Source organism: Tenrec ecaudatus, chromosome 3, assembly GCF_050624435.1.
Source record: "Tenrec ecaudatus isolate mTenEca1 chromosome 3, mTenEca1.hap1, whole genome shotgun sequence".
In the NCBI taxonomy this organism is placed as follows: Eukaryota; Metazoa; Chordata; class Mammalia; order Afrosoricida; family Tenrecidae; genus Tenrec; species Tenrec ecaudatus.
Genome location: NC_134532.1, coordinates 206,690,972 through 206,717,781, shown reverse-complemented (window position 1 = coordinate 206,717,781; position 26,810 = coordinate 206,690,972). Strand labels below are relative to the sequence as shown.

General features: G+C 48.3%; 1 protein-coding gene across 1 annotated transcript; it reads left to right on the top strand.

The window, feature by feature from the left end:
- Positions 1–667: 667 nt before the first annotated feature.
- Positions 668–22,661, top strand: CLRN2 (clarin 2). Its single transcript, XM_075545019.1, has 3 exons — positions 668–920; positions 16,809–16,988; positions 22,396–22,661. The coding sequence occupies exons 1-3, from the start codon at positions 668–670 to the stop codon at positions 22,659–22,661; spliced, it is 699 nt and encodes a 232-aa protein (XP_075401134.1).
- Positions 22,662–26,810: the final 4,149 nt, after the last annotated feature.

Genomic DNA, 26,810 nt, shown 5'->3' with positions numbered 1-26,810 from the left:
CCGACTCCTGGGCGATGTCATGGAAAGCGCAAGAAGGGTGAAGCTTTGGGGTGCAGGCTCTCCAGCAGCTGCCCCCGTGGGCAACTGGCCCAGGGCGAACCCCAGGGAGGGAAAGCCCTGCGCCCACGCTTCAATGAAGAGACCTAAGCGCAGAGGCAATCCTGCTGGGGACTCTGACAGCTGTGACCTTTAGAGAGAGCATTGCCAGGGCAGGCCTCGGAGAGATGGGCATGTGCTAGAAGGCACGGTTGGCAAAGATTCAAGCACGAATCGGTCCATTTCTCTCTGCTCCTTCCAGAGCGTGCGCTTTGGAGAGGGGGTCGGCCGCTCAGGAGAAGTCCGGGGCTGTTCCCAGCTCCCACATCGTTGGGAAGCCGCTTAAAGACTTGAAACCGGCACCCATTAAACCGGGCGCTGCAACCCTAGTCTCCCCGAGGTGTCGGGTTCCCGGGGGCTGTAACCCAACCCTGCGCTCCCCGTCAGGCGCGGAGCCCGGTCAAGGCAGCCGGATGTGGTCGTAGTAAACAGCGAGGCAGGGCTGAAGGCACCGAGTGGGACGTGCTTGGACAGGTGGACGGGGCAACACAGGATGGCCGAGCGCCGGAAGATGCCAACACGTCCCGCGGCTGCCCGGAGCCCCTGGGGGTGACCCCCTGCGCCCACTAGGATGCCTGCATGGTTCAAGAAGACGTGGTACGGGCTGGCGTCCTTACTCAGCTTCGCCTCCTTCATCCTCCTCCTCGTGGCCTTGGCGGTGCCCCACTGGCTCAGTGGGAAGATCCTCTGCCAGACTGGGGTGGACCTGGTCAACGCCACCAACTCCGAGCTGGTCAATTTCATCGGGGACATTTACTACGGGCTCTTCCGGGGGTGTAAGGTGCGGCAGTGCGGGCTTGGGGGCCGCCAGTCCCGCTTCACCAGTGAGTATATGCGGAGCCGTCCCTTGTCTTCACGGGCGGGGCTGCGGGTGTCCCCACGGGCTCAAGTGCTGCCTCCACCGAAGGCTGACCGTCAAACACCCCCACCCCACCCCACCCCACCTCAAGGCCCGTGAGCCAAGGAAGGTTCTTATGCAGGACCTAGCAGAGAGCTTTGACTTGCTACGAAGCTTATAGACCCATGAGAAATGGGAATTTGTATCTCTTGGTAGCTTACCTTTATTAATAATAATTATTAAAATACTGAGTGGTTTCATGTGCCAGGCCAGGCTACTGGGTGCTTTACATAGCTTGTTCTCATCTAAGCCTTATAAGGAACACAGATAGATAGATAGATAGATAGATAGATAGATAGATAGATAGATAGATAGATAGATAGATGATAGATAGATAGATAGATAGATAGATAGATAGATAGATAGATAGATAGATAGATAGTTGGGTGGATAGATAGATGATGGACAGACAGGCAGACAGGATGGAAACAAAATCCCAAACTCAGTGCCATTGAGTCCATTCCAACTGATCTAAACATGATAGGACAGAGTGGAACTGCCCTTGTGGGTTTCTGAGACTGTAACTCTTTCACAAGCAGCCAGCTTCCTCTTCTCCCTCAGAGAGCTGGGGGTTTCGAACCGCTGACGTAGTGATTTAGCAGCCCAATGCATAGCCCAATTCACCACCAGAGCCCCCATAGATAGGATCAATAAATGGCCAGATGGGAAGGTAGATAAGGTAATAAGGAATACTGGAAATCTAAAAACAATATATATATATAGTTATAAGGTAGAAATTATTAATGATCTCCTTTGGCAGAGGAGATAACCAGGTTTGAAGAGGTTACATAACTCGCTTAAGGTCTCCCCCACCAGGAGACAACAGAGCCAGCCTGCAGACCCATGCCACGTGACTCTAGCAGACACACATCGCCAACCAAGACAAGCTGTGAGTGCAGGTCCCTTCTCTGGCGACTATTCACACAAGAGCTTCCCCGTATGAGGAGCGACAGGTTCTGCCCTGGGCGCTGCAGTCAGGATATTCTCCTACAGGGAGGCCTCAGAGCCGACACCTGTCTGCCCTCTGTGAACGTGAGCAAGCACGGACACTGCCTGGCGTCAGTGTCCCTCGGAGCAGCTCAGGGTGTAACAGCACAGCCCACGCCAAGGCCAGTCAGACAGGCATACAGACGGGGTGCAGGACAGGCTGTCTGGGGAGAAAATGCCCCAAACAAGAAGAGGTGTAATCTTGAAGCCTCTCGAATGGAGCAATGAGATAGCTAGTGAGAACACCGCCCGACAGAGAGGGCAACGAACCAGCACCATGCTAAAGCAAGGGAACAGGCGCCGTCTTCACGGTTTGATTCCTCTCTTTCATAGCTGGTCATTTTAGAAGCCCAGCTACTAAATGTCATCATAAACATGTGAAGAAAGAAATCTGGAACTATTGCCGAATAGCGTAACAATACCAACGGACACCATTTATAGGCCTGGTAGGAGTCCTGGTGGCGTAGAGGTTGCACTTCGGGCTGTAGTCATTAAGGTCAGCAGTTCAAACCACCAGGCGCTCCTTGGGAGAAAGATGAGCCTTCTACTCCCACATGCAGTTACAGTCTGGGAAACCCACAGGGGCAGTTCTGCCCTGTCCTACGGGTGGCTACGAGTCAGTATTGACTCAATGGCAATGAGTTTGGTTTGGTTTGGTTTGGTTTGGTTTTTATATGCATGGTTTGGTTTGGTTTTTATATGCATGGTTTGGTTTGGTTTTCATATGCATATTCAAGAACAATGCACCAGCAGTTGACAGGTTTCTTATACTCGTATTGAGGGCCCCGACCTGGAACCTCTGGCTGTATTTCCATCTAGCCAGCTCTGGACACTTGGCTGTCTCAGGTTGTCCTCCCTGGATTCTTTTCCATAACCCTCACTACACTAGAGGAGAGGTTTTATTTATGCCCATTTTACTGGTAGGAAAACTGAGAACAGAGAACTCAATCATGGAAACCATTTCTGGAAAGCACCTCTGTAGTACCTGGAATCGAGGTGGTAGGTGCTTCTGCGGTTTTCTTTGGTTGCCTCCTTATCGCCACAAATAGCCCACCAACCTCCAGGACCTGGGTGGCTAATGCCTCACAAGTGAGAGCCAGCCTAGTCCTTCAGAGCCTGTTCCTAGTCTGGAAATACTGCTGAAACCTGTTCACTTTGCACGACGCTGCTGGTGGATGAAATGCCACTGACATAGCTTCCAGCGCCATACCAACACACAAGCCACCACGGTGAGACCAAGTGACCGATTCTGTTGTCCATACAGTTGCTATGAATCAGGACCGACTAACAGCACCTACAACACCATGGGCAAAGGGGACGGCTAACCTTCTCTCAGATTCTGAGCAACCCTGTGTGTATCAGAATGAAACATTGACTGACCCTGCACCATCCTCGTGGCCTTTAATGTGTCCCAGCTCACTGTTGAGTCTATGGGTCCCTTCATCTCCGGTAGGACGTCCTGGTTTTCATGGCTAAACAAAACTAGTCCTCTCTAGTGACTGGACTTTCCTGGTCTTGCTTTCAACAAGACAAGATCTTTTCATCCTCACTTCTAGGTAGCTTTCCAGGCCTATATCTAGAGATAACCCTAATGCATATGAAATGAAATATTGTGCAAATCGAGGCTTCCAGAATTCAAGCTATCCCAAGAGTCCATTGTTTTAAGCCCTTGCTTAGCCATCATGGAGACCCTAGAGGACAGGGCAGGACTCCCCTGTTGGTTTTTGAGACTGTCTCTGCCAGAATAGGAAACCTCATCTTTCTCCAAAGCAGCGACTGGTGGTTTTGAACTGCCAATATGGCAGTTAGCAGCCAAACACATCACCACTACGCCACCAGGTTAGAAACAACTAGCTGCTGAGCAGGAGAAAGATGAGTCTGTCTGCTTCCAGAAAGATTGGCAGTGTGGGAGCCCCCCAGGGGCAGCTCTACTCTGTCCTACAGGGCTGCTATGAGTCAGCATCGACCCAATGGCAGTGAGGGTGATGTGCTTTTTAGGTTTTGTTTATCTAAGTTTTCCACACCTTCATGGCCAGAGTGGTGAGACCAGCACTGCCTGGCTGTGTGAGCTTGGCTAACCTCTAACTTCTCTGAGTTTAGGTTTGATCATCTGTAAACGTGAGAGAGGGTTGCCAGGAGGAAAAAAAAAATCTCTGTAAAGTCTGACCCATCGTATGGATCCGTGTATGGAGCTGCTGTCATTTTGTGCTGTGCTCACGAATTTTAGGCTGGAAACTTAAATGACATCCTTATGACAAAGATACTTGTAACTTTGGGGGAAACCTTCGAACTGACTGTTATCAACACCTGCTCATAGCAACCCTATAGGACAGGGTAGCATTGCCCCAGGACATGTCTCCACCCATGAACAGACAGACTCGTCTTTCTCCTGCAGAGGCCGGTGAGTCAAAGTGCTGACCTTGAGGTTACCAGTCCATGATAGCCCACTATGCCACCAGGGTGCCTTCGGAACCAGGGTGCAAATATGAAAATTCAGGGAGCTCCCGCTTGTGGTAATATTCACTTTTAGAAGAATTAATACTAGACAAGTCACAGAAGTTAGAGATGAGCAATGTCCCAAATGCCCAACTCTTCCATGACGCTATGTAGCTCCATTCTGTCCCCTGACTCCTCCCTTGGGTACATTCCCTAGTGTTCTTGAGTTCTTCAAATCACTGCAAAGTCCTACAGGAACTCATGAAACTTTGAGGAAATGTCTCAGGTGGTGGCGGGTGCAGTTCAGTCCCAAAATCTGAAAGTCAGGCAGAGTGATCCAAGTGCAGGATCCACAGCCAGAAGCCAAAAGTGTCCAAAAGGCACAGCAGGTCCCCTTGCTTCCACCAAAGCTCCGTCAGAAAATAGAAGTCTGGTTTTCTGGGTCAGGTGATGAATGTGTGGAATTGTATGGTGACATCACTAAACAGCCAAGGAAAACGAAGAATGCGGTCTGGCCCCTCCTGGCTCTAAGGGGGAGTCTTAAAGGTGTCATCAAGGAAACGAAGCGTGGCCTGATTCACACGCTCTACTAAGAACTCTACACGTGGACCTTACCAGATGGAACAACACACACAGAAATCAAAATGACTACATCTGTAGGTAGATACTATGGAGAAGCTCAATATCAGCAGCTAAAATGAGACCAGGGGCCGGCTGTGGAACAGACCAGGTAAGTTCAGGTTGAAGCTGAAGAAAATCCACAGAAAAACAAAATACAACTTTGAGTGTACCCCACCTGAATTGGGAGACCATCTCAAGAACAGATGTGATGCATTGAACACTCATGGTAGAAGACCTGGTGAGCTGTGGGAGGACCGTCAAGAACATCATTCATGAAGAATGCCAAAGGTCGTTAAGAAGACAGCAAACAAGGAAACGAACAAGTGGATCTCGGAACATTCTGAAACGTGCTCTTAGTCGTAGCGTTGCAAATGGAAGAAATGATGACATCCAAGAACTGAACAGAAAAGTTCAAAGGACAGCTAGAGAAAAGAGTAAAACATTCTAAGTAAATGTATCAAGACCTAGAATTAAGAAAACCAAAAGGGGAGAACATGCTCAGTATATCTGAAACTGAAAAAACAAAACAAAAAAAAAAACTAACTCAAGCCTCTCAAGGTCCAATAGTGAAAGATTCCATGGCAAAATGACCCGGGAGAAGGACATCATGTTTGGTAGAGTGGAGGGGCAGCGAAGAAGAGGAAGGCCCTCAATGAGATGATAGATACAGGGGCTGCCGCCATGGGCTCGGGCACAGGAACAATGGCGAGGATGGCACAAGACCGTGCAGTGTTTCGTTCCATTGTGCGTAGGGTCACCATGAGTCAAGTCTACTTAACAACCACGCTGGCAAATATCGAATGATGCGGGAAGCATCGAAAGAAGATGGAAACGTGCTTGCTTCGGCAGCACATCTACTAAAGAAGATGGAGAGGACACACAGGGCCACTGTGCCAGAAAGAACTAGTCAACAGTCCACGATTTCAGGAGGTGGCATCTGAGCAAACACCAATGGTGACCAAGGCAGAAGATAAAGCCACACTGAAAGCTGTAGACAAAAATAGGGCTCTAGGAATCGATGAAATACCAATTGAAATGTTTCAGCCAGCTATGGTGCACTGGAAGCAGGCACTGGTCTATGCCAGTGAAATTCAATGTTCAATATGTAATTTTCTGAGCCTCTTCGGTAGAGTTTCTGAAAACTAAATTCCTGGCAGTGAAATTGTACTCATGCTTGTCATTGCTCTTGCTGCTGCTGTTGTTGCTGCTGCTGCTGTAGCTTCTGTTGTTGTTATTGTTGTTGTTAGCATCAAATCACTCTCGACTTACAGTGACCCGATCAATGTATTGGTGAAAAAAATCATTGTTCAATTTTTCACCATCTTCACCATTGTTGCTATATTTGAGCCCATTGTTGCAGCCCAGGTCATTGAGAAACTACCAAACATCGTGTCTTTTTCCAGGGACTGGTCTGTCCTATACCATTTCAAAGTACTCAGCACAAAGCCTCGCCCTCATTCCTCCGAAGGTGCATTCTGACTGTATTTCTTCCAAGACAGATTTATTTGTTGCTTGGGCCATCCACGACACTTTCAATATTCTTCACCGGCATCATAATTTAAATGCTTCTTCCGGTCATTCTTGGTGGTTCAACGTTCACATTCACATGCATAGGAGGCAATTTTGGTCAAGGGCATCTTAGTGACATCTTTGCTCTTTAACACTTTAAAGAACTCTTTTGCTACAGATTTGCCCAATGCCACGTGTCCTTTGATTCCCTAACTGCTGCTTTCCTGAGCATTGACTGTGGATTCAAGTCAAATGAAAGCCTGACAACTTCAATAGTTTCTCTTTATCATGACGTTCTTGTCCAGTTTTATCATGGTATTGGTCCAGTTGTGAGGAGTTGTATTTTCTTCAAATTAAATTGCAATTCGTACTGAAGGATGAAGTTTGATCTCCATCAGCAAGTACTTCGAATCCTCTTTGATATGAACAAGCAAGGTGCGTCATCTTCATCTCTCAGGTTGCTCGTTAGTTTTCCTCCAATTCTAATGGCGCATTCTTCTTCATGTAAGCCAACATTGGGGATCATCTGCTCAGCAGACAGACTGAATGACTGTGGTAAATGGACACGACCCAGACACACACTTTGCCTGATTTTAAATGATGTAGTATTCCCTTGTTCTATTCCAACAACAGGTTACATGTGAGCACAGGTTCACATGTGAACAGGTTACATGTGAGCACAATCGTATGTTCTAGAATTTCCATTCTTCTCAAGACTGTCCATAGTTTGTTATCCACGCAGTCAAATGCCTTTGTATAATCAACAAAACACAAGTAAATATTTTCCTGGTTTTCTCTTCTTTCAGCCAAGATCCACCTGATATCAGCAATGATACCCTTTGTACTGTGTCCTCTTCTGAATCTGACTTGAACTACTGTAACCAATTTTTAATTATCTTCAAGAAATGTTATTGTAGGTGATATTAATGATATTATAGAACAATGGTATATAATGTCTGAGCATCCTGTTGGGTCCTCGTTCTTTGAAATGGGTATAAATATGAATTTCTTCCAGTTCTCCCAAATACCTTATCTTCCAACTTATTGCCATTGACGAGTGAGTGCTTCCAGTGCTTCATCAGCTTGTTGAAACATTTCAATTGATACTCTGTCAATTCCTGGAGACTTGTTTTTGGCTAATGTCTTCAACGAAGCTTGGGTTTTTCCTTCAGTGTCATTGGTCCTTGATCATATGCAGCTCTTGAATGGTTGTAAGCCAACCCATTCTTTTCAATACAGTCATCTGTGCAGTTCCAATATTGTCCATAGGATCCTTCAAAATTGCAGCTCAGGGCTTGGATTTTTTTTCTCCAGTTCTTCCAACTTGAGACGTGCCAAGCATGTTCTTCCTTTTGGGATTTCTAACTCCAGGCCTTTGCACATTTTATCAGCATATTTACTTTGTCTTTTCAAGCTGCCCTATGAAATTTTCTGTTCAACTCTTTTCCTTCATAATGTCTTCCATTTCCTTTGGCTACTCTACACTCAAGAGCAAATTTCAGAGTCTTTTCAGATGTACATTTTGGTCTTCATGTATGACGCTCTTGATATCCTCCCACACCGCATCAAGTCTTCTGTAATTAGTGTTTAATACATCAAGTCTGTTCTTCAGAAGTAATCTATATCCAGGCAGGATATATCGAAAGTCATTTCTTGGCTCTCGCGGACTTGTTTGATTTTCTTCAGCTTCAACCTGAACTTCCATATGAGTAATTGATACAAGTCTGTCCCACGGTCATCCCCTAGCTTTGTTTCAGCTGATGATCTTGAACTTCTCTAACATCTCCCCCCATGGATGTGGTTGACTTGAGTCCTGGTGAGTGTCACATGGACAGCTGGCAATTATGTTGTTGAAAATGGTGTTTGCAATGACATCGTTGGGCTTGCACAATTTTACCCAGCTTGGCTTCTAACACCAAGACCGTACATATTTTCCAACTACCATTATTTCCTTGTTTCCAACTTTCACATTCCAATCACCAAGAATTAATCAATGTGCCTTGATTGCTTATTTAACCCATTTCAGACTTTTTTTTAATGGTAGAATTCTTCAATTTCTTCATCACTGGCTTTACAAGTTGTTGAGTAAATTTGAATAAAGATTATATTAACTTGTTTTTCCATGTGTTCACAGAGATATTATCCTATCACAGAGAGCATGCTACTTCAAGATAGATCTTGAATATTTTTATCATGAATGCAACACTATTTCTCTTGGATATATCATTCCCAACATACTAAACCACATGATTATCTGGTTCATAGTGGACAATACCACTCCATTTCAGCTCACTGATGCCTAAGATATGGACCTCTATGCATCCCATTTCACTTTAGACAATTTCCAAAATCCTACTTCATACTATCCATATTCCAATGGTTAAATGGGTAGTTGGAACTGTTTCTTCTCATTTTGAGTTTCCCCCACTAGCAAAGAAAGGTCCCCGAAACTGGAATCCATCCACTCACTCTGAGGAGACCGTCCTCCCCCTCATATTTTGAGTGTCTTCCAACGTGAAGGGCTCAGCTTCCAGCACTAGATCTGACCGTGTTCGGCTGTTATTCATAAGGGTTTCCGCAACTAATTCCTCAGATGCGGGTGGCCTATTCCTTCCTTGTGGCCTGTGCTAAGTCTGGACGCTCTGCTGAAACCTGTTCACCCTGGGCAACCCTGCTGATGTTTGACTTCCCAGTGACATGGCTTCCACTCTCACGGCAACGCAGGATGGCTACTTGTCAGAAGGGTGATGGGATTTAATGTGGAGATGGTGCCAGCTTGCTCTCTAGAGGGCTCTTCTGAATTCCTGTGTTTACAAGGTATGAGGTCTCCCTTCTCCTCACTGTCATCAACACGGTATATGGATGTCATTTTGATCTTTGTCCGTGACGCAGGTGGGAGCCTCTATTTTCAGTGTTTGGTGCAGGTGACGCTGTTCATCATGATCCTAAAGATTGAATGGGTGAGAATGGGATGACAAAAACCAACTGGGTCACAAAGGCCAGGGAGGGTGGGAATTTGGAGTCAAAGACAAACAAACTGAAGAGCCTGTGTTGGAAGGGAAGCAGAGAGAAGAGAGCAGCCTCCACAGGGAAATTCCATGCGGGAAGGAGTTCATTCCCCAGGGTCAGGTTTCTGAGGTCGTGAGATAAAGGCATGCAGATAAAGGGAAATGGAAACAAAGATCGGGAGGAAAGTGAGATCCGAACTAAGGGCATCCTCATCCTCGCAGGGTATCCGGAAACCTGTGAGGGCGAAGGACACCTTTCCGGGAGGCAGCAGAGACAGCCAGCTCCAAAGTTCAAAACCTTCCGTTTATAAAAATGAAGCCGGTGAGTCAGCAAAAAGAGCCAGCGAGGAGAGGGTTGGGGGAGAGAGTCGAACTAGGAAAGATTTGGTCCTGACTCCAAGGGGGAACCAGGTAGAGACTGATCAGTGGTATTGAGTGGAGCTGAGAGAGATCAGGAATATAAAAGAGGGACCCAGATTTGTCCAGGAGGTGGTCAGCAGATGCCGTAGAGGAATTTCAGAGGAATAAATGTAAAAAGTTCCTTAATTTGTATAACTGCAAATCTTTCATTTAAGACTTCCTTTATTGAAAATAGTGACTTAAACTTATCTACTATGCAGTACATAGGACTGCAATCCCATAAAGCATAACTTTATTCAGAGACAATATCCCTATGCCTGTAGGTAAAAACCCATTGCCGTCAAGCCCTTTCTGACTCAAAGTGTCTCTGTCGGACAGAGTGGCTCTCTTCCAGGGGATTTCCCAGGCTGTAAAGCTTTGTGTAAGCAAAGCGACTCATTTTGCCCCAGCAGAGCTGCTGCTGGATTCAAACTGCCAATCTTTCTGAGGACTTAACCACTGCACCACCAAGGTTCCTTTGAAGTGAATAAAATCTAACTGAATAAGGGTTGAATGAGAGGCCCACACCTCTTCCCACTTCATGGCTCTCTTGACGCCTAGTTGATTCCAACTCATGACGACCCCGTGTTTCACAGTAGAGCTGGTTCACACTGCTTGTCTGGACAATAATCCTTATGGAAGCAGATCGCCTGGCCTTCCTGCTGCAGCACCCCTGAACATAGTCAAACCATCAACCACAAACTGTGTGTGCCACTCAGGGTGCTCCAGGAAACGGTGGTGGTGGAGGTATTGTTGGTGGTGGAGGTGGAGGTGGAGGTAGAGGTAGTGGTGGTGATGGAGGAAATGGTGGGGGTGGTGGAGGAGGTGGAGATGGAGTTGGGGGTGGAGGTGTGGGTGGTGGTGGAGGTGGTGGTGGAGGTAGTGGTGATAGAGGAGGTGGTACTGGTGGAGGTGGAGGTGGTGGTGGAGGTGTGGAGGTGATGGTAGTGATGGTGATGGTGGTGGTGGTGGCGGCGGCAGTGAGTGGTGGAGGTGGTGGAGGTGTGGTGGTGGTGGTGATGGTGGAGGGGTGGTGGTGGTGGTGGTGGTGAGTGGTAATGGTGGAGGTGGTGGTAGTGGTGGTGAGTGGTAGAGGTGGTGGTGGTGGTGGTGGTGGTGGTAGAGGTGGTGGTAGAGGTGATGGTGGTGATGGTGGTGGTAGAGGTGATGGTGGTGATGGTGGTGGTGGTGGTGGTGGTGATAGAGGAGGAGGAGGAGGTGGTGGTGGTGGTGGTGGTGGTGGTGGTGGAGGTGTGGTGGTGGTGAGTGGTAGTGGTGGTGGTGAGTTGTAGTGGTGGTGGTGGTGAATGGTAGTGGTAGTGGTGGTGGTGGTGGTGGTGAGTGGTAGTGGTAGTGGTGGTGGTGATAGAGGAGGAGGTGATGGTGGAGGTGTGGTGGTGGTGGTGGTGGTGAGTGGTAGTGGTGGTGGTGAGTGGTAATCGTGGTGGTGGTGGTGGTGATAGAGGAGGAGATGGTCGTGGAGGTGTGGTGGTGCTTGGGGACTATGGAGTTGCTCCCAACTCATTGTGACCCTATGCACAACAGAGCCAAGCATTGCCTGCCTTGTGCCAACCTCACGACTGTTGCTATGGATTGTTGCAGCCACGGCGTCAGTTCATTTCCCTGCTGGTGCTGTCTCCTTTTCACTGGCCCTCTACTTCATCAAACCTGGTCAGCTTTGCCAGGGCCAAGTCCCTCCTGGCAACACGTCCAAAGTATGTGGGATGAAGCCTAGCCCTCCAGACTTCCCAGGGGCATTCTGGCTGCACCTCTCTGAGACAGATTGATCCATTCATCTGGTCGTCTGTGATGAATTAGTTTTCGAGGCCCACCCCATAATCAAAGACGTCAGTTCATCTCTTGTCTTCCTTAGTCAGTTTATACACAGAGATTACTATCCCCGTCGTGCGACGGGGAAACGGAGTCTCGGAGAAACCAGAGGGCGTTCCCAACCCACACGTGAAAATCAAAATAGCAGTAACCACGGCTGCCATTCTTGAGAAAATTGTTCTTTGCATGTAAAATGTGAAACACTCTGACACATGACATCACTTACCCTTCACAGCTACTACATGATGGCAAACAGCGCGAAATAAACAAAAACGAATGCTTTCCTAAGCTATCCTGCCGTGGTCATATGTCTGCTGCTGCTGCTGCTGCTAAGTGCCTGCGAATCTGTCCTGACTCAAAGCGACCCTGCATGCGACAGAACCAAACTCTGCCCAGTCCTACAGCATCCTCGCCATTGTCACGTTTGAGCCCATCCCTGCAGGCCCTGGACCAATCCAACTCAGTTGAGGAGCTTCCTCCTCTCCGCCGACCCTCCACTTGACCAAGCGTGATGGCCTTCTCTAGGGAGAGTATCAGGGCAGCAAACACAAGCTCATACTTGACTGAGTATTGCACAACATGAGAAGTAAGTAACTGCTGGAACTGATTGAGATTATGCATAGACACCTCATTTTAAAAGTGATTTAACCATGGAGGTGTATGCTTTGTGAATATTATATCAAGAAAACCACTAAAAAAAGAATGTTGATATAATGTTAAAATGTAGCCAATGTCATTGAACAATATGTATAGAACTTGTTTGATGGGATTCTAATTTGCTATGTAAACTCTCACCAAAACACAATAAAATATATTTTTTAAAAGCAGTAAGTGTCTGCCATGTAAATGGATCGTGATGTTACTTCCCTGTGCCATTGTGAAGGAGCAAAGAGGGTATACAATGACCCCCTTCGCTGCGAGAGAGTGCTGCATGGTACCATTGACTGACAGGCGCGACCACACGGTTTAAAGTCAGGAAAGCTGGGCCACAGGGCTGCACCCTCTCACCATGCTTTCCCCTCCGCATGCTGAGCACGTCATCAGAGAAGCTGGAGCATGTGTAGAAGAAGATGCCATTGGGACTGGAGGGAGGCTTGGTAACAACCTGAAGTATGCAGATGACACCACCTTGCTTGCTAAAAGTGAGGAGGGCTTGGAGCACTTGCTGATGAAGATCAGGGATGGCAGTCTTCAGTGAGGATTTATGAGTCAATGTAGAGAAGACTCACAGCCACAGGACTGCACCAATTGGTAACAGCATGATCAATGGAGAAAAGGTTGAAGATGTCAAGGATTTGGCCTTGCCTGGATCCACAATCAATGCTCATGGAAGCAGCCCTCAGGGAATCACAGGACGCACTGTGTTGGGTAAATTTGGGGCACGTGACTTCTTTAGAGTGTTGAACAGCAGAGAGATTACTTTGAGGACTAAGTTGCGCCTGAGCAAGTCATGGAATTTTCAGTGGCCTCATATGCATGTGAAAGTTGGACGTTGAATAAAGAAGACTGAAGAACCGATGCATCTGAATTATATCGCTAGAGAAGAATATTGAAAGTGCCATGGACTGCTAAAGGGACAAATCTATCTTGGAAGAATTACATCCAGAGTGCTCCTTAGAGGCGAGGATGGTGAGACTTTGTCTGACATAATTCAGGAGACACCAGGCCCTGGAGAAAGACACCCTACTTGGTAAGGCAGAGGGGTGGCAGAAGAGGGGAGAGCCCTCAGGCTATGGACGGACCCAGTGGCTGCAGCAAAGGGCTGAGGCAGAGGAACGATTGTGAGGGTGGTGCAGGACCGGGCAGTGTTTCGTCCTGCTGTGCACGGGGCCGCCATGGGCTGGAACTGACTCAGTGGCACCTAACAACAACCAGCAGCCTTGTCTATTGCACAGTGCCAAAGCAGACCAGATCCACGGGCCTCAAGTTGACTCTACTCACGGTTTTTCAATAGCATGGAATCTTCGTGGGAGCAGCCAGCCTCATCGCGCTCCTGGGGAGCAGCTGGCGGGTTTTAACCTCTGCCTTTGCGGTTAGAAGCCCAACGTCTAATTCACTGCACCACCGGGGCTCCTCCGTGCTCAGTAAAAACCAAACTCTCTGCCATCGAGTCATTGCTGACTCACACCAACCCTATAAGGCAGGTTAGAACTGCCCCTGTGGGTTTCCAAGACTGGAACTCTGTATAGGGGTAGACAGCCTCACCTTTCTCCTAAGGAGGGGCTGGCAGTTTCGAATTGCTGATCTTGCGGTTAGGCCAACGGCTGACCCACTACACCAGCGGTTCTCAACCTGTGGGTCGCGACCCCTTTGGGGGTCAAATGACCTTTCCACAGGGGTTTGCCTGATTCATAACAGTAGCAAAATCACATTACCTGAGGAACTATATTAAAGGGTCGCGGCATTAGGAAGGTTGAGAACCACTGCACTACCCCACCAGAGTTCCAGCATTGCTCAGTAAGTGGGCACTAAAGTCCCCAGGGAATGCTAACTGTGCACATGCTCAGGTGTCAATAGAAAGATTGGAGATTTGAAACCACCCAAACCAAGAGCCCTGGTGGCACAGTGGTTATGAACTGGGCTGCTGACCACAAGATCCGCAGTTCAAAACCACCAGCCACTCTGTGGGAGAAAGACAGGGATTTCTACTCCCGTAAAGAGTTACGGTCTCTGGGGCAGTTCTACCCTCTCCTATGGGTTGCCCTGAGTCAGAATGGACTCAGCAGCAGTGAGTTTGGCTTTGAGTTTTCAAGCAAGAAAGGCATGGCAATCTACTGGACATCCAGCCCCCGGTCCCCAGTTCTAGTCTGACACATGAGGTGACTGCAAGTCCTCGCCAACTCCATGGCAACTGAGTGCAATGATCATTCCTGCAGGCTACCGCGACGGACTCAAAGGCACCAGCAGGAAGACCGGAGTGTTGCTTTCTGCTCTCCAGAAGGCGGCCCCACGCCGGAGCAAAACAAACAACACAGCCCCGTCCCTTGTCCCTGTGCATGTCATTTGAGCCACACAACAAGCCTGTAAAAGTGGGTGGTGGAAAGAAGGTTAAAGGATTCCCTGGGGTCTTACATCTGTGCCAAGTGAGCCGGGATCTCTGATGCCAGCCTCGCTCTGTGACAGCCCGCCGCACTCTCCGCAGATGGCCCACCCCTGCCCCTCGTTTAAGGAGGCTGTCCCACACGATGGGGGCCGCACAGTGGTCCACACGATGGTTGGGGCCCGACTTGTGTGCATCAGCCCATCCCAGATCCCAGAGCGGGGAGACCCAGGCAGCGGGGAGACCACCAGGGCCACATTGTAGTTCCGAGTCCACCTTAAGAAAGTGAGAAGGGGCCCTGGTGGGGTTATGGACAATAATTGCACAGTTGGCAGTTCAAACCCATCAGTCACTCTGTAGGAGAAAGAGGAGGCTGGCTGATCCCACAAAGATTGACAGCCTCAGAACCCCAGAGGGGCAGCTCTGCTATGCCCTGTAGGCGCGCTATGAGGCCGAGTTGCCTTGATGGCTAGGAGTTTGGATTCGTTTGCTTGCTTGGTTGATTGGATTGATTAAGGAACCTATTGTTCAATGACTAGTGGCCCGCCTGGGGCCAGGAATTCATCTGGAGAAGTGCCTGCTTGCTGCCTTGCCCTCTGACCTCCCTAATAAAGCCTTTGTGGTACATGCACCATTGAACTGGCTGTGACTGGTGGCAACCTTACGTGTCACTATCTTCACCGTCGCTGGCATGCTTGAGTCCGTCCATCCTGCGGCCGCTGTGTACTCTGCGTGCCTTACGACCTTTCCAGCTCTGCATGCAGCCGTCCACAGAGTGTCCACGGACTGATGTTCAGAAGTAGCTCTCCGGGGTTTTCTTCCCAGTCTGTCCTACTCTGGAAGTCCTGCTGTCATCCGTCCACCAAGAAGGTCCCTGCAGGTATTTGAAATACCAGTGGTCTCCCTTCCAGCATCACAGCCATATGGAGGCCATGCTCTGGGCCACACTGGCCAATGGGTGCTGATCCTAGTTTGGACTTTATGAAAACCCCAAACCAAACTCAAAACCCCAAACCAAACTCACTGCCATCAAGTCGAGGCAACTCCTAGTGACCCTATCAGACAGGGTAGACCTGCCCCTGTGAGTTTCCAAGACTAGCTGTTAATGGGAGTAGAAAGCCTGTATTTCTCCTTCAGCATGCTTGGTGGTTCTAAACTGCTGACCTTGTGGATCGAAGCCCATCACATGGCATAGTGGCTAAGCATTGGCCTGCTAACCTCCAGACAAGCAGTTCAAGACTAAAAGTCACTCCTTGAGAGAAAGATGAGGCCTTCTCCTCCCGTAAAAAGCTAGAGTCTCAGAAACTCACAGGGGTACATCTACCCTGTTCTGTATTAGACAGGGTTCTCTAGAGAGATAAAACCAGAATGCTGATAATTATATATATATATATTTATTTATAAAGATAGATATATAATACAAGAAATGAACAGTTAAATTATAAAGCAGTACAAATGGCTCAGTGCGACTCACTCCCATGAGAGAGTTGTGAGACACTGGCAGTCCTTCAAGTCTTGAGGGCCACCAGGTAGTCCTCTGTAGAGAGAGAGAGCTAGGCTATCCCAGTCCAGGCAGTAAACAGCAAGGCAGGTCACCAACCATCAGCCAGGTCACCAACAGTCAGTCCTCAGCTCCGGAGATGTAAATTTCATTCGTGTGGTCTTAAAGGGACCTCAACTTACAGAGTCCACAGGCTAGGCGTCCCACAGGTAGTGTAGGCTGTAAATTGAGGCACAGAACAAGCAAGGCAGCTGCACACTGGTCCAATGATTAAAGAGTGGGAGACAAGAAAGGTGAGGCTCACCGAGCCACTTATCTCTCCGCCCTTCAATTAATCCCACTTGTGTTTATCAGCCAGGCTGGCACAATAAATTATCTCAGGTCCTTATGAGTCCCATTGGACTTGATGGCATTGAGAGCTGGGCTCAGACACAAACATGTAGACTGCTTCTTCTCTCTCTCTCTCTCCCTCTCTCTCTCCAGTCTTCCCACACCTGGTGAAGGAGCTGAATGCAGGCCTTCATGTGACGATCCTGCTGCTCCTCTTGCTGGCCTTGGCCCTGGCGCTGGTCAGCATGGGGTTTGCTATTCTCAACGTGATCCAGGTCCCGTACCGGGCAGTCAATGGCCCCGGCGGCATCTGCCTGTGGAATGTTCTTGCAGGTAAGAAAAGCAGCCAGGGACAGGAGCCCCTGTCCACAGCATCCCCAGGCTGGCCTCCCAGGGGTAAGAGGGAGGGTGTGCAGGGATTTAAATGACCGTGCCTCATTCAAGGTCTCTGGCCTTTCCTCAATGGGCTCAGAGTTCCCCTGGAGACGCAGGGAGGTATGGTCTATGAAATCCAGAGAGGCCATCTGCAGAGACAGTAACTGGATAGGGCTGTGGCAGGGGACGATGGGAGGGAGCGGGCATGGAGAGAGAGCTAACAAAAATGAATATGAGGGGGAAATGTTCTGAAATTGATTGTGGTGGTGACTGCACAAATCTTCATGTGATTGAACAATTAAATTGTATGATACGTGAAATCTATGGCAATAAAACTTTTTTTTAAGTTTCAGTCGGTCACAACAAAGAACCAAATTGTTAGAATGTTTGTGACTTGGAGCAGTTAGTGAGTTTGCTAACGAGTGTGTCAGAGTCCTGGTGGTTTAGTGGGTTACACGTTGGGCTGCCAACTACCAAATTAGCAGTTCAAAACCACTAGGGGCTCCATGTGAGAAAGATGAGGCCTTCTCCTGCTGCCCAGAGTCTGGGGCCCTCACAGGGGCAGTTTACCCTGTCCTGTGGGGTTCCTATGAGTCGGAGTTGCCTCGATTGTAGTGAAAGTAAAATGAGTTTGTCTTAGAGGAAGATATTCCAAAGCAGCAAAGATGGCGAGAGACTTCATCTTGTGTACCGTAAATACTCAAGTATAAGCCGACCCGAATGTCAGCCGGAGCACACAAGCTGCATTGAAATGTGCTGCGAAGCCCAGCTTCTACACGAGCATATACAGTACTTTGGGCATGCTGTCAGGAGAGACCCTGGAGGAGGACACGGAGGATGTTGAGCAAGTTTCTCAATGATGTCTGGGCACTGGGTTGCATGAATGGGCTCAAACGTAGCCATGATCGTGAGTAGGGGGCAGAACCGGGCAATGTTTGTTGTCTGGTCTGTGAGGTCAATGTCAACAAGACCCACTCAGCGAGAGGCAGGGAAGCGGTTCCTTTTGTACAGGTGCCTGTAACAAAGTGCCACACGCTGGGTGGACTAAAACATCGGACACGCAGTCCTCACAGTTCCGGGACTTCAAGGCCAACAGCAAGGGGTCAGTAGGACCATGCTCCCTCAGAAGACTCAGGCAGGGATCCTGCCTTGCCTCTTCTAGCCTCTGGTGCTGCCGGCAATCCTTGGCATTCCCATGCTTGTAGCCCTGTCGTACTGGCCTCTGCCTCCACCTGCAAATGACTCTCTTCTTTGGGTTTCCAAACCCCTTCTTCTGAGAAGAATGGCAGTGATTGGATGAGGCTCCACACTGTCTGTTCCAGACATCATCACGGTCACAGATTCTGGGTGGACATGAATCCATGGGTCAGGACACTTTTAACTTTTCAGAGGGGTCCCAGAAAGGTGGTCCAAAGGGTTTTCATGCCCACTACTCACTGGCAATGTTAGATTTCTCAGGGTAGAGAGATATACCTCTGTCCTTGGCTCCGTGCTAGAAAGAATTCACGCCGAAGCCTGGTTTGTGATCCAAGTGAGCTAGGTCATGAACCTTAGACCAGTCAACCTGCTCTCATCTTTTTCCCTGTAAGCCAAGTCCACAGGTGTCAGTGGCCAAACTCAACCCATCTCTTTATTGCTGCATTTCTCCCACTTCCACTCAACAAGTAGATCCAGGTGGTCACCTAGCAAGCATCTCAGCCTGCTCACAGGCTCCCTTTAACATTCAGTCCCAGAGAGGAGTTTTCTTCATGGTTCCAGATTTTTCCCAGCTTCTGACAAAGACTACTGGTTCCCGCGTACTCCAAGGGCATATCTTTCCTTGCATAGCTTTCTTTGCAGGTGTGGCCTAAACTCATTTAAAGATGAAATTTTAATGGCTCAAAGCAGTGGGCTTACAAACTTTCTATTTTCACACTTCTCATATTTTCCCAGAAAGCAACTGAGTAAAAAGTGTGGCTTTTTCTGACCTCTGGCTGGACAAGAAAAACGACCATGAGGGAGAGGTCACACAAACATCTACTCTCCGTCTTATGATTTGTTTCTCTAGTGCTCCAACCCCAAGGTACCATGATGTGTTAATCTGGGGACTTTAGAGAAACAAATCCACAGAAACTCAGGTATAAGAGAGAGTTTTATATAAAGGTTAAGTGTGCATCAAGAAAATATCCCAACCCAGTGCTGCCCAAGCCCACAAGTCCAACATTAACCCAGTAACCCATATATCTGACACCAATCCACAAAGTCCTCCTCCATCTCACAAAGCAGACGCAGTGGCGCCAACTGCAGGGGGAAAGCCCAGTCAATGAATGTGTAAGCATCTCAGCGCTGGCAGGGGTCTCCACACAGGTGCTCCAGCACCCACGGCTGCACCGTGATACGTCCATGTGGCTTCTCCTTGGGGAGGTCTTGCAGGAAGTCAGCCTTGCAAGCTGTAGCAGGGACCTGGCTAAGGCAGCTACACCCTGGTCTGACCATCAAAAAACAAGAGACCCGAGAACTCGAAAGGCGAGGCTCACCAAGCCATTTATCCCTCTGCCCTTCAATTAACCCCACATGTGTTTATCAGCCAGGTTGGCACAATAAACTAACTCAGGTAATGTTAGATTTCTCAGGATAGAGAGCTATACCTCAGTCCTTGGCTCTGCAAGAGAAAGAATTCACAACAAAACCTGGTTTGTGATCCAAGTGAGTTTTATGAGCATTAGAAGAAGTTTCAGGTTTACACGGAACCCACGGGGCTCCTCCGGGACATTCAGCCTGTCCAGAAACTGCTCACAAAGTCACATGGTAGACTCCGCGGGGAGGCGTGGTAGACAACCCTGGTCGACCCCACTGGCTGAATTGAATTCACCTGGCCTAGGTGGGCCAATCCAGGTGCAGCACCAATCCAGGTGTGCCTGGCAGGAAACCTGAACCCCTGAGCATGTGGAGTGTGCCACTCCTTTGTTTCTGTAGCTCAGACCTCTGGGCATTTGTCATAGACACCCCAGCCCTTACGCTAGACTACCTAACAGTAACACATCACGGGTTTTATTAATTACTAAAAGTAAAGCAGCCGAAAATAGAAGAGACGGATGGAATAGCTCAAACTTCAAAATTCTAAGCAGCTTTCCTCTCTCTTTGTTCCTTTCTCCCCTCTGAAACCTGCTTTCTCTTCTTGCCTCTTCTTGTCCTTGATCCTGGACGGAGGAGGGATGAGAGCAACACGCAAGGTGCCCTGCCTGATCTTATCCCACCCGGTCCTCAGGCTCTACCACGGCTGCCTAGCCAGTGTCGGGAGCCTCCTAAGACATTTAGAGATTGATTGTCTGAGTTGCAGCTCTTCTAGAAAGGAGGGTGCTGGGTGTTGTTGCTGGGCGCTGCCGAGTCCGTTCTGATGCAGAGCACCCCTATGTACGATCAAAACACTTCCCCAAGCCACCCAGGCCATCCTGATGGCTGACCCCATTGCTGCTGTTGCTGTGTCTGTCCAACTCACCAAGAGTCTTCCTCTTTTTCATTGACCCTCCACTTTACCATTGAATACGGAAGACCAAAAAGAACCGGTGCATTTGAATCATGGTGCTGGTGATGAATGTTGAATGATGAATGTTGAAATGAATGTCCCCCCCAACAACAACAACAACCCAGACCTCTCTTGGAGGAAGAACAGTGTAGAATGCTCCTCAGAAGCAAGGATGGAAAAACTTCATCTCATATCTCTGGACGTGCTATCAGGAGCGACAAGCCCCTGGAAAGGACACCATGCTGGGTTAACGGAGCCAGGCCCTCAAGGAGAAGAATTGGCACCATGGCTGCCAGGACATGCTCACTCATTCGCACGATTGTGAAGACTGGGGTGTGTTTCCTTCCGTTGTGCATGGGGTCGCTGTGAGATGGAACCCACGCGTAGCATCGAACCACCAACCACAGCAACTCTTTACCAACCAGGACGTCCTTCTGCAGGGACTGCTCCCTCCTAACAATTTGTACAAAGTCTCCCTCCCCTCATGTGCATTCTGACTAACAGGGACCCTATAGGACAGGGTAGGACCACCCCTGCAGGTATCTGAGGCTATACATCTTGACAGGCATTGAAAGCTTCTTCTTTCTCCCGTGCCCAACATGCACGAGATGAATGCTCACCATCCTGGCTCCTGAGAAGCACTCTGGGGGTATTTGCTCCGAGATGGATTTGTTTGTTCTTCTGGCGGCCCGTGGTATATTCCGTATTTTCCCCCAACATCATCCTGCAAATGTGTCTCCAGCCTTCCTTAGTCACTGCCTGGCGTTCACGTGCATACGGGGCCCTTGGAAATAACCTAGCTTCATCCTCAAAAGGACAGCTTTGTCCTTCAACACTCCAAAGACGTCTCTTGCATCCAATTTCCCAATGCAGCGCGTCATGTTGCAGTACAACATGCTGGAAGGCGGATGCTGGAAAATGAGAGGTTTGCGTTCAAAGTTGGTCCGATCAGATGCATCTCTTTCTCCCGCACAAATCTCTCCCCTTGCATCGCCCCCTGTCAGGTCAGCTGCAGCTTTTAAAAGTAAATCACACTTGGTGTCGTCCTCATCATTAGTCCCTGGGTGGTGGAAAGAGTTAATGTGTTCAGCTGCTAATCCAAAATTTGGAGGTTCCAGTCCACCCAGACGTGCTTCCAAAAAAGAGAAATCCTGGTAATCTACTCCCCACACCCCCAGCCCCCCAAAAGTCATCCTTTGAAAACCAAATGGTCTGCCCTGAGCACTGCATTCCTATATGGCTCAAAAGGACCCCTGGCATCATCATGAGCTATAGTTACTGCTAGCTACAAGGTCGGTGGTTCAAACCATCTGCTCCAAGGAGAAAGATGAGGCTCTCTGTTCAAATATAGATTTGCAGCCTTGGAAATCATAGGGAGCCATTCTGTTGTGTCCTTAGAGTCATTCGGCAGCAGTGAGTTTATATGGAATCCAATTGACAGCAGCAACTCCAAAGGTTCGATAGAAACTCCCGGAGGAGGCGACTTTATGTAAATAGGGGAGGAACTATTCAGAAAAGAAGGTCATAATGTTAGAGAAGGTCACTGAATGGGATGTGTAGAAATTGTTGAATGGATGTGTGCTTGGCTGGCTTTGTTCCTAACGGTGACAAGAATAGGTCAAATCAATTAAAAGGGAAAAGAAAATTGTTCAGAGCGTATTTCTACCCTGACACACAGAGATGGGGCGTGGGGGGAGAGGGGGTTACCAGAAGAGATTGACTCAATGGCCACTAGTTACTGGTGACTAAACGTTCTAGGCTCAGGCAGCGTCTGTACTGGGCCACAGAAAGGCCACTGCCATACACTCGTGACCACCGCAAATGTGCATTGTGAATGAAAGCACTATTTTTGGGTTTCAGGTGGCGTTGTGGCATTGGCCATCAGCAGCTTCATGGCCGCCGTGAAACTCCATGACCTGACCACCCGGATCGCCAACTTCCAGGAGAAGCTCTTCCGGTTCGTGGTAGTGGAGGAACAGTACGAAGAGTCCTTTTGGATCTGTGTGGCCAGCGCCTCGGCTCACGCAGCCAACCTGGTCGTGGTGGCCATCAGTCAGATCCCCCTCCCTGAGATGAAGACCAAAATAGAGGAGGCAACCGTCACCGCCGAGGACATCCTGTATTAACAGATGTGGAACAAAACTCAAAAATCCTGGGAGGTCAGGCTTCCTGGTGGATTGAGACTGCCGAAACCCCCAGACGGTGGCCCTGCCTCACCCTGTGGTCTGGTACTGACTTCACCCCCAGGCTCATTTTCAATCCAGACAGGTCTAGAACAAGAACACTTACACTCTAGAGAGGTGTGCACACGTAGCTCAGAGCCCTCAACAGATGACGATCAATGGGGGAACATTTACCCAAGGATGAAGTTTAGAGGGTTAGGGCAGGAGGGATGGAGACAGGACCCACAGGGGAATGCAGGGAGTGAGAGGAAGCTAAATGGGTAAGAACTGCTCCGTGTAAAGCGGACGGTCTGCTCTATCAACCTCCACCCAATGCACATAAAAGTAAGCACGTCAAGCCTCCTCCTGCTCACCGTCTGTCTGTCAGCCTTTTGTCTGCGCATACAGTTTCCTTTGTCTTTGCAGTCTCCATCCACACTCTAGCATGCCCAGCTGCCTGGTAGTTAGCAGGAGGAGGAAAGATGGAGTCTGGACCCAGAAGCAGATCTTTCCCAGAGCCCCCTGCACCAAACACTCATCTGCCCTGTAAAATATTCGGTAAAGAAGACGATGACAATTTCCCCGGGCTCCAGAAATACCCATTCTTTCGACATAACACAAGAACAAGATATCCGAATCAAGTTGAGAATGTTAAGTGTAATTTGCCAGTATTTATTATTGAGTGACTAGGGAGCCCTGGCTGTGTAGTAAGCTGCTTGTAGGGCTGCTAAATGCGAGATTAGCAGTTCAAAACCACCAGTCCCTCCACGGGGGAAAGAGGAAGCTTTCTGCTTCCATCAATCGTTCCAGTCTTGGAAACTACAGGGGCAGTTCCACCTGGTCCTGCGGGATCATTGCGCATCAGACTTGGCATTTTCGTGTGGTGTGATGGTCACCCCAAGTGTCCGTGGTCTGAGCCCACCGGCTGCTTCTCGAGATAAAGATGTGGTGGTCTGCTTTCATAAAAGGAAACCCTGTGGGGAAGTTCTACTCTGCCCTATAGGGACATATGACTTGGAGTTGGCTGAATGGCAACAGATTTCAAGTAACACAATAGTTAAGCACTCCATGGCAAGCCCAAAGGTTGGCGGTTCAAAGCCACCCAATCGTGTCTCTGAAGGCATACCTTAGCAGTCTGCTCCTGTAAACATTATAAAACCCTGTGGGTAAGTTCTACTCTGTCACATGGGGAGGCTAAGTGTTAAATAGACTCCACGACACCTCACAACAGTGAGTCATTACTCTCTGGGCTACTGCAATGCAGTGAATTGTTTAATATGACTCTTACTCTCCTGTGTTAGTCCAGATTGACTAGAGAAACAAATTCAGAGACACTCATATGTGTATAAGATAGAGCTTTATATCAAGGAGCAATTGTATATTAAAAAAACATCCTAGCCCAGTCAAGATCAAGTCCATAAACCTGGTATTAGCCCATATGCCCAATGCCAGTCTATAAATTCCTCTTCAGACTCATGCAGCAAATGTAATGATGCTGAATGCAAGAAGTTCACAGGCTGGTGAATGAAAAGTCTGTGGGTCCAGTGGCGGTGTAAGCATCTCAGCACTGGAGCGGGTCTCTACGTGGCTCCCCCGCTCAACAGCAGGAAAGTGAAGCAGAGAGAAAGTGTGTGGCCCACCTCCAGAGAAAAAGAAAGGAAGTTCCCAGAATCCTCATGAGAAGGCCACGCCCACAGGGAGGCATCATCAAGCTGTGACCTGAATGACAGGCTGGACCTCACCCCTGCACTTGTCAAGTTGACATGAAATTATGTAACTACCACATCCCATAAAATGACTTTCACTTTCCTGATAGGTCTAGATAAGAAGATGTGGGAAGATCCTGATTGGATTTTCTAATTAGGCTGTGAGTGGTTGTGAACAGGGTTCATTGTGGGTACCATTGTCCTGGGTATAAAATGAACCTGCTCAGAGCAGGAAGTGGGAATTTCACTACCAACAGGAAAGAAGAGCTAGGAGTGAGGCACAGCCTTGGGATTCCCAGGACCCTGTGGGTTGAATCTCCTTGACCCAGGAAACAGCTTTGACACCAGAGGTGTGGCCGAGGAGGAGCAGCCACAGCAGAAACAGAACAAGGAGCCAGAGCATGAGACAGAGTGGTGGACAGCCCAGCACACAGAGCAAGTAAAACAGTGCTTTGGGGTAGGAGGTGGGCTTGTAGAGTGGAGGGCCTCTGAGCACTTCATTGAGGGACCTAGGTTTGCTGACCCATAGAGCTGGATGGAGCTGGGGCCTTCAAGTTGAGGTTTATAGAGGAGTAGTATGCCCTTTGGGCATGTATTGGCAGCCCTGGGCTGCTAACCACAAGGCCAATAGTTCAAAACCACCAGCCACTCCACAGGTGAAAGATGAGGATTTCTACTCCCATAAAGAGTCTCAGAAACTCACAGGGGCAGGTCTACCCTGACCTATAGGGTCGGTAAGAGTCAGAATTGACTCAATGGTAGTAAGGTAGTGAGTTTGGGGGTTTTGTTTTTGAGGGGTTGTTTGGGTTATACCATTGCCTATGTAAGCAGAGACAGGCCTGCCCAAGGACATGGGAAAGAAGAACTGTTCTGACTGAACAACTGTATCCTCAGCATTTCTTACCTGAATTGTAACCTGTTAACTTCCTTAATAAATCCCACAATCATAAGCCCTCTCTGTAAGCTCTGTGTGACCATTGTAATGAGTTATAGAATCCACCATGAAAGCAGAGCTTTGAGAGGTAAAGCAACTACGTAGTGGTGGTTGACGTCCCTCACTTGTGGTATTTGTGCTAAAGAGCAGAAATCTATTTTTCTCCCAATTTTAGAGGCCTTAAATCGCAGTCAGAGTCTTAGTAGTATTGATTCCTTCCTAGACCTTGGTTTGTAGCCTCTCCTCACATAACATCTGTCTCCCCACCACTTCCCACCCTATCTCTTTGTCCAAACTTTTATAACTCAGAAGTTATTAGATTTAGAACCCACTCTACTTGGTTCTGATCTCATTAACACAATAAAATCCCATTTCCAAACAAAATTGCATCCACAGGAATAGTGGCCAGGATTCCAACACATTTTGGTGGAGAGGAAGAGGACACAATTGAACCCATAGCTGTGGCACTATGTAGTGGAAGCTGGTCTGCAAGTTTGACAAATATGAACTCGTTAGATACTCACTTTAAACCAAAATGGGAGTGGTGGGTTTTAGGCGCCACTGAGTCGATTCTACTCGTAGGCATTCTATGGGCAACATAAGGAAACACAGCCCAGTCTGGTGCGACCCTCACAATCTTCCCTATGTTAAATCCATTGTTGCAGCCACTGTGTCGATCCGTCTTGCTGAGAATCTTCCTTTTTCCCACTGACCCTCTGCTTCGTAAAGCACAGTGTCCTTCCAAAAGGATTGTACCTCCTGACAGCATGTTCAAAGTACATCCACCACCCTTACTTCCAAGGAGCGTTGCAGCTGTCCATTCTTCTGGAAGTGCCATGATATTGGTCAATGTTCTTCACCAATCCCGTCACTCAAATGCATCATTCTTCTTTGGCATTCCTTTGGCATTGTCCTTGAGCTTGGGTATGCATTGGAGGCTATTGAAAATACCGCAACTTGCATCAGATGCACCTGAGTCTCCAAATGACGCCTTTGCACTTTCACACTTTTATTAACTCCTTCAGCCCTCATGATGAGCATGGGTCATTTTGTTTTTGCTAGGTGACAGAAGAGACCTGGTCCTGTGGGTTTTCTAGGTTGTGATCTTGATGGAAGCAGATATCCAGGTTTCCCTCCCAAAGAGCAGCTGGAATGGGCTCGAATCCCCAACCTTTTCATTAGTAGCAGAGCCCTTCACCATCACACTTAAGTGGTACACGGTAGTGTATCCCGCTCTGCCTCTCACAGTACTCTACTTTTCAATTAGCTTCTTTGTTTTTTAATGGTTTTTGCTCATTTATAGTCAAGATGCAACCCTGTTTGAAAGTATTAGATTACTGAGTTCTCAAGTTGAGTTCAAGTGTTCTTTATTTTAATATTTTTTTTGCTTTAGAATATTTTTCCCCCAATTTGGTTTTTTTTTTTACCTTTATTAGGGGCTCATACAACTCTTATCACAGTCCATACATACAT

Excerpts from the sequence above, each read along its gene's own strand:
- CLRN2 (XM_075545019.1), top strand. The coding sequence starts at position 668 with ATGCCTGCATGGTTCAAGAAGACGTGGTACGGGCTGGCGTCCTTACTC. Across the intron at positions 921-16,808 it reads CCGCCAGTCCCGCTTCACCA|TCTTCCCACACCTGGTGAAG; the intron begins GTGAGTATATGC and ends CTCTCTCTCCAG. Across the intron at positions 16,989-22,395 it reads CCTGTGGAATGTTCTTGCAG|GTGGCGTTGTGGCATTGGCC; the intron begins GTAAGAAAAGCA and ends TTTGGGTTTCAG.